Raw genomic sequence first — 8,267 nt, forward strand, 5'->3', positions numbered from 1 at the left:
AAACAGCGATGACTCACCGAGTCCAGGATATAGACTCGCCGAGTCGACAACTTAAGCGTGCCCCCTGACCGCGTCCCTACTCGACGAGTCGGACCAACAACTCGCCGAGTCCAAGGCTAAAATGACAATTACTTAGATAAATTTTTACGTACCAGGAACCAGGTGCTACAGAATCAAACAACAAACAAATATCAAACTCACGATTTGTCGATCAAAATGTAGAATCACATTAGAACTAAATATCTACAATGATTTTCAGGATCAAAAGTGCGGAAACTTTTGAATCTAGAATGAGATTCAAAAATCTTTTGCAACAAAAGAAAATCAGATCAAAACAGTTCGACTCTTGCTCAAATACCAATTGTAGTTCCGATCGAATCGACTAATCAAACAAAATCATAGTATGAAATGATTTAGAACACAATATCTAAATATAATATGTTTGGCACGTTATCTTGCTTGATCAGTTGAATACAAGAGGAAAAGAGAAATGATTACAATCTAGGAAAAGTTCTTAACCTCTAAAAGTAGACTTCCCATATTTATAAGAAATCTGAAAGCACAAAAAGTATAAAGAAATTTGACATTTACACTTCGATACAAAAGTAGTCTTTAAAATAAAATACAATCAAATATTCGATATTACAAATAACAAAGACAATTTCGACATCTCACAACCTACGAACCCCAACATAGGTAAAGCAATCAATCGAACACAAGTAAAAACCAAATTCAATTAATCCTGCTAACGAAATCAAAGCATATCAATAAGGTTCATCAATATCTAGTGAAAGTAAAAGTTTTTACACCATTTTCAATAAATTAAAGTAGAATAACATAACCAAAAGAATGCAAGACGCGATCGTCAAGAAAACCTAAAGTTAAATCTTGATATAATATTGCTTGAATCTTTAAATCCTTGCTCCAATTGAATCTCTAACTTTAAAATCAACTCTTGGAGGGTTTTCATCGTAAACAATCTCAACCCTAAGGTCTCCACCTCCTAGAAGAGACCTAATGTTCGGAGTATATATACTTGCCAAATTTTGGCCACCACGATGCAGTTAAAAGGTAGCACGTTGCGGTATTCATGGATTACCGATATTCTCCAAGTCAGCTCAATGATTGCGAAGTTTTCATTTACCACTCTGTGGTGGTGATCACCATGTCGTGGTAGTTAGATTTCACATTTTGGCACAAACACAAAAGTCGTCCGAAATTTTTGTATAATTTTTAGATCATTTTGAATTGCATTAATGGGAGTTACGATTCATGAGATATGACCAAAGTACTGATGAGGGGTCAAGCTGTCCAACACCATCCTTTCTTTGTTGTTTTCAGCTCCATTTTCCTCATTCTGCATTGCAGCTCCCATTTTAACTGTAATTGAATGTTTTAAAACATATTAAGTATCATATATATTAAAATATAACATTTTAATCAAATATATTAAGATAATGGCCTAAAATATGTAGTTAAATAATGACATATCATCGGTTTAGTTAGTATTTTTGAAGTAAAAGAAGTAATTAAATCGAATTTAATAAACGACTACCGATTAAAATGACGAGTAAAACTCCTACAAATATTGATAACCTAGTCTAACTGTATGGAAATGAGCCCCAACTATAAACATACATATATACAAATTACAAAAAATGAATGCAATTTTTTATTATGGTGCAACTTGTTTAGACGATGCACTCAAGATGGTATGGTCGTCTTGGTTTTGAAAAAAATTGGTGGAAAAAAATCTCAAGTTCTCATGCAAATATTGATTCCCAAAAGACCTTTAAATTTTGGTAAATTTACTCTTTTTTTTTATATATATACACCACATACCAACTAACATGTTGTAACAGTTTATATTTTTGCCATTGGTAACCTGCAACACAAGTTTATAATGGTAAAATGCGAACAATTTCAATAAGTTTGATGTTATATGATATACAAAAAAAAAAGAATATAAATGTAAAGAAAATCAATAGTCTGTTATGGCCCTGAATCATTCTTTTTTAATTTCAATTTTGTCTGATAATTTAACAAATTGTAGATATCCCTTTATCAAAACTTGAATGAAAGAGCACAAATGTATTGCTCACAATACCTACACGACTATAGCAACTTCTCAATTAAATGTATATAGCTTCTTGACAATCTATGTTGGCAATTAATTTTTTTGGAAACGACAAATGATTCCGCAGTAACCTACTCGTATATTTCAACGAGCACCCTGAATTCGAACTTAGTTACAAGACAAACCTAGCCTTCATAGGGGTTTCTAAGAAAAATTTCCCCAAATGTGGCACAAGTTTAAAAGGCACCCATTTTTGGGTTTTGTAAGGATTGCTTCTTGACAATCTGTGTCGCCAATTAATTTTTCTTGGAAACGACAAATGATTCAAATGTAGCCTATACGCGCTACTCGCATATTTCAATGAGCACCGCGAGTTCAAGCTCATTTAAAAGGAAAACCCAACCCCCATAGAGGTTTCCAAAGAAAATTTCCCCACATGTGGCACAAGTTTAAGAGGTACCCATTTTTGGGTTTTATAGGGATTGCACTCCACACATATGACCTTACATGGGTATTAAACCCGGTACCTCTTCCTAGTTAGGTTGGAAGTCATTGGTATGTCGACAGTTAAATGGATACATAATTTGTCCCATTCTTTCACCGAAAGATGGCTTCCAAACTTGTTCATCCATCTCTTCGTTTCTTTAATTTCTACCCAACTACGCATAAAGAAATCAAAAGTAAACTATCTTGTTAATTTTGAGATGATCTTGACTTTCCTGATGAATACTTTTCAAACAAATCATCTGATTTGTATATTTCTATTATTGAGTCTAAAGATAATTATTTTGTATAATACATATAATTATTTAATATTAAAGGAAGTTATCCCGTTTTATAGCCCATCCTACTTTTCATTCTTTCTTTTGAAAGTATAAGATTGATACCTTTAAAATATTTAAATAAGACAACTTACTTGAACATCGATTGCATCCTCAATCCTCTCGATGATGGTTTCCATCGTAGGGCGTTCCTTGAAATTGTAGCTAATGCATTGGTATGCAAGTTCATTAAATATATGAAAACACCGACTATCAATTTGATCTCTAATATGGGGATCAATTAATTCCTCAAGTCCGTTGTTATAGTAGCGTCGTACAAGATTTATCAGAGGTTGTGGGTTACCATCTCCAAAACTCCTTCGATGGTAAGCCAACATCCCACTAAAGATTTCGAATAATACCACGCCAAACGAGTACACATCTGACTCTTTATGGAGGATTCCACTTTCTTGGTAAATGGGATCCAAGTAAAAAATAGTACCAGCAGCTTTTGTATAGATTTCCGTACCTTGTGTATTTCTAGGGGATTGTTTCGATAAACCAAAATCACAAATTTTGGCTTCCATATTTTCATCTAGCAATATGTTTCCACTCTTGATGTCTCTATGAATGACTCTAATTTCTTCACCTACACTTGAGTGGATGTAGTTGAGTCCTCTTGCTACCCCTAAGCAAATCTTGAGGCGTTGTGACCATGTTAGATGACCCCTCTTCTTTGAGTCTTGGAGATGATGATCAAGGCTATGATTGCTTGCATACTCGTAAACTAAGATCATTTCATTTTCTTCATCACAGTAACCAACAAAAGAGATGATGTTGTCATGATGAAAACTGGAAATGAACTTTAGCTCGGTAAGGAATTCATCTTTTCCTTGGTGGCTTTTGACATCAAGGCGTTTGATAGCCACTATGCAATTTTTCCAGTGTTCAGAGAGATTTCCTCTATAGACCACACCAAATCCACCATCTCCAATCTGAGTTTCAGCACTAAAGTCTCTGGTTGCCAATTTGATTTCCTCCAGTGGAATTAGAAAACTTTCTAGGTTTTGACATTGGTGGCTTGGTGTAGCAATGGTGGAAGCTACTCCATGGTTCTGTGAAGATAAATCCATTACGTAAGATGTTACATTTATTGTTTATATTTTTTTAACTAGGCGTCAATGTGATGCAAGAATAGAAATTCATTTCACACTTTTCATTTTTAAATAGCAAAAAAACAACTTACTTGAATGTATTGTGCTTCTTCAATCCTCTTGATGATCCTGTTCATAGTAGGGCGATCTCTTAACTTCAAACTAATGCATTGATATGCAAGTTCCTTGAATGCATGGAAAGAGTGAATATTAATTTGATCTCTTATATGAGGATCAATTAAGTTTTTCAATCCGTCATGATAGTAACGTCGTACCAAATTTATGAGTGTTTGTGGCTCATCTTCACCAATGGTCCTTTGATTATAAGCTAACATACCACTCAACATCTCAAATAATACCACCCCAAATGAGTAAACGTCTGATTCTACGCTAACGATGCCACTTTCATTGTAAATTGGATCCATGTAAAATGGGGTACCCACAGCAGGTTCATAGACTTCTCGTTGATTTCCATCGACTAATATTGCCAGAACAAAACAACAAAATTTTGCTTCAAGATTTCCATCTAACAATATGTTTGAACTTGTGACGCCTCTATGTATTACTTTGTTCTGCTCCCCCAAACCCGTGTGAAGGTACTTGAGTCCTCTTGCTGCTCCTAGGCAAATCTTAAGGCGTTGTTCCCATGTTAAGCATCGGATTTTATTAGGGTCTTTTAGATGTTGATCAAGACTTCCATTGATAGCATATTCGGAAACTATAATCCTCTCATTACCCTCGTCACAATAGCCAATAAAAGGGATGATATTTTCATGGTTTAAGCTTGACAGCATCTCAACTTCATTTCGGAACTCTTGCTCTCTTCGTGAACGAGTGGGATATATGCATTTGAATGCAGCTGTGCGATTCTGCCAACGTTTAGAGAGTTGACCTTTGTAGACCACACCAGATCCACCGACTCCTACACGAGTTTCTTGACTCTTGTATCCTGTGGCCAAGTTGACCGCCTTCAGTGGGATTAGACACCTCTCCAGGTTTTCATATCGGTTCATTCCTACGGTAATCGTTAAAGCAGCTTCGTGTTTCTGTGACTATATATAGACACAAAAGAGTTTATTTAGAAGTGCCAAACTATTATAGGCTTATAGCATTCAACTACAAAAATCCCTAAGAAATGAAATTTACTATTTAATGTTTATGTGGTTGACAATCAACTTAGCAAGTAAGAATTCATTTGAACTAAGTGGCCATAGATATGAGGCATTTATATCCCGTTCAAGGAAACAATACCTCTTGTCAAAATTAGTAACCAGAGCAATATAATTAAGAGAAATTAAATTGTTTTCTACTTTTTATGTCTACAAATGTTTCTACCCAATAAAATTATAACAAGTGTAAACATTCTAATTTTTTTTTAACTCACTCATTAGAGCTATATTATGAATATATTAAATAAAATTAAATTAAATGGTGATTTGTCATAATTCTAATGACAAATTAAATTAATTAATTAATTTAAATTAAATTAATTAATTAATAACAAAATAAATGGTGATTTGTCATAATTTTAATGGGTAAGAATAACTGTAGGCATAAAAGGTAAGCCGTAATTTAATTTGTCATTAATTAATTAATTAATGACAAATTAAATGGTGATTTGTCATAATTTTAATGGGTATGAATAATTGTAGGTATGAAAGGTAAGCGGTAATTTAATTTGTCATTAATTAATTAAAAAAACTTACCTGGATATCCAATGCTTCCTTGATCCTCTGGATGATGGTATCCATCTTAGGTCGATCCTTTGATTTGAAACTAATGCATTGATATGCAATTTTCTTAAACGTATTGAAAGAACGACTATCAATTTGAGTTCTTATAAATGGATCAATTATCTGGTCCAACCCATCCTCATAGTGGCGCCGGACCAAATTCATGAGAGTTTGTGGCTTACGATCTCCAATGCTCCTTGTATCATTAGCCAGCATCCCACTCAGTGTTTCAAAAAGCAGCACGCCAAACGAGTATACGTCTGATTGTTTCGTGAGGTTTCCAATTTCAAAATAATTGGGGTCCATGTAAAAGCTGTTACCGACATAAGTTGTATGTATGGTAATTAGCCTTGATCTAAAACCAAAATCACATATTTTGGCTTCCAAATTATCACCCAACAATATGTTTGTTGCTTTGATGTTTTTGTGTATTATTCTTCGGCTCTCTCCAGCACCCGAGTGCAGGTACTCGAGCCCTTTTGCTGCCCCTATGCAGATCTTTAGGCGTTGTTCCCATGTTAGGCAACGTCTTTTATTGGGGTCTTGGAGATGATCTTGAAGGCTTCCATTCATAGCGTATCCAAAAGCTATAACCATCTCATTATCTTCATCACAGTAGCCAATGAAAGGAATAATGTTTTCATGGTTGAAGCTTGAAATCATCTCAAGGTCATTACGGAATCCATCATGTCCTCTGAAATTACTTGGATATAAGCGTCTGAAGGCAGCTGTTTGGTTTTGCCAGCGTTTAGAAAGTTGTCCTCTATAGACATCAGCAAATTCACCATGTCCGATCACAGTTTCTGAACTAAAGTCTTGGGTGGCCAAGCGGATCTCCTTCAGTGGAATAAGTGACTTTGCTAGGTTTACACGTGAATTCGAAGAAGACATTCTCTTCTGATAATGGTGAGTATGTTTATTGATTATGGTTTGAGAATATAAGAAGAAACGAGTTGCTTAGAGATAATTATATCCGCCCCTTGCGCGTTATATTGGTCTATGGCGTAAAAATAAATAAATAAATATAAATAGTTGATTTATAGCTGGAATCAAGTTCGTATGCTATCAGTAGTTAGTCTTGTTTCTTTTAATACGACAATATACATCCACCTAACCTCGAAAATAATAGGAAACCAGATCCACCTAATATGACAATAGTCAACTAGAATCAAAGGCGTACAATACCCTACCACGTCTCAGTCTATGGAAAGGTCTACTACTTTAAACCTAGATTTACTAGTTTGACCATTTCATTTTTTTTTTTTTTTTGAGAAAATTGCAAAAATCGCCCACCATAATAGAAACTATATTCTTACTTTAATAAAATGACAAACTTCGTCCTTGTGTTATTTGGATATTATAAGGATCGTCCCTAAGTCTAATTACATTTTTACCTTTACATAAGTAAAATTACATTTTTACTTTTACCTATAGTTACATAAGTGGCCCTCTCACCCACATTCACCCCACCGTCTCTAGTTCAAATATTCGGAAACCACCATCATCTCCAACACTGCAACCACCATCATTTTCATTGGCTTAACTCGTATGTTTATTGTTAATTATCATCTTGATTGGCTTAACTTGCCTGTTTATTGTTAATTATAAAATCTAAATCAAGCCCTTCTAATTTAATTTTTCTGCATCTCTTTCTCTCTCATAATCATGTCAGCAAATTCGATAAGAGTTTCGGGTACCACATGAAGTTTGAAGATGAATGCAGGAAAGGGAAAAGGGAACATGGCGACGATAGGGAGGATACATGAAGATGAATTCACAGAGGGAGAACAAGTGTTAGATAAGAGTTCCAGGCAGGGCCGGTCCAAACGTATATGGGGCCCGGGGCGAAAATAAAAAAAAGGGCCCCTTACAAAAAAATATAATAAATATTCAAAAAAATATCATTTATTCTTCACTATAAACGCGTTCAATTAGCAATAACAAGCAAACCAAATTGTTTATCTTTTGAGCTAGTTTGAGTTTGAACCAATTTTAAGTCCTAAAAATCATTTAGGTAATAATTTTTTTATATATATATACACTATATAGCCAAGAAATTTTGGGCCCCCGGAGACGTGGGCCCTGGGTGGTCGCCCGGGTTGCCCACCGTCTGGACCGGCCCTGGTTCCAGGTGCCAGAGGAATTTTGAGTCAAAGTATGAGTTGGGGATGAAGATCGAAACAGGGCACTTTGGCCATACTTGTTGGGCAAGGGGAAAAAGGGATCTCTTACTAGGATCATCCTAGATTCTCCGCGGCAGCTTTCATTACTATTGATTCTAAATTTGTCGTTGAATATGTTGAGAGGATCTATACCCTCTTCTTTTTCATCTCTTGCCAATCTCACAACTCTTGATTTATCATTAAATTTCTTATTTGGCCCAATCCTTATGAACTTTGGTTCATTTTCTCATTTGCAGTCCTTACATCTTTCTAATAACAGTCTCGTTTCTTTTCTCCTTTTACAACTTGGAAACCATTCTCAGTTAATTGACTTTGATCTTGGATTCAATTCATTCTCTAGATCATTTCCAAGTGAACTA

The 8,267-nt window shown here is 34.9% G+C and overlaps 1 protein-coding gene across 1 annotated transcript; it reads right to left on the reverse strand.

Annotated features, from left to right (window-relative positions):
• Nucleotides 1-720: 720 nt before the first annotated feature.
• On the reverse strand, nt 721-6,715 carry LOC144997074 (uncharacterized). Its single transcript, XM_078956897.1, has 4 exons — nt 5,699-6,715; nt 4,085-5,044; nt 2,994-3,953; nt 721-1,380 (listed from the first exon to the last, which is right to left on the reverse strand). The coding sequence occupies exons 1-4, from the start codon at nt 6,614-6,616 to the stop codon at nt 1,303-1,305; spliced, it is 2,916 nt and encodes a 971-aa protein (XP_078813023.1). The 5' UTR covers nt 6,617-6,715; the 3' UTR covers nt 721-1,302.
• Between the last annotated feature and the right edge of the window lie 1,552 nt (nt 6,716-8,267).

Source organism: Lactuca saligna, chromosome 5 (assembly GCF_052625555.1).
Source record: "Lactuca saligna cultivar CGN05327 chromosome 5, ASM5262555v1, whole genome shotgun sequence".
Taxonomy (NCBI): domain Eukaryota; kingdom Viridiplantae; phylum Streptophyta; class Magnoliopsida; order Asterales; family Asteraceae; genus Lactuca; species Lactuca saligna.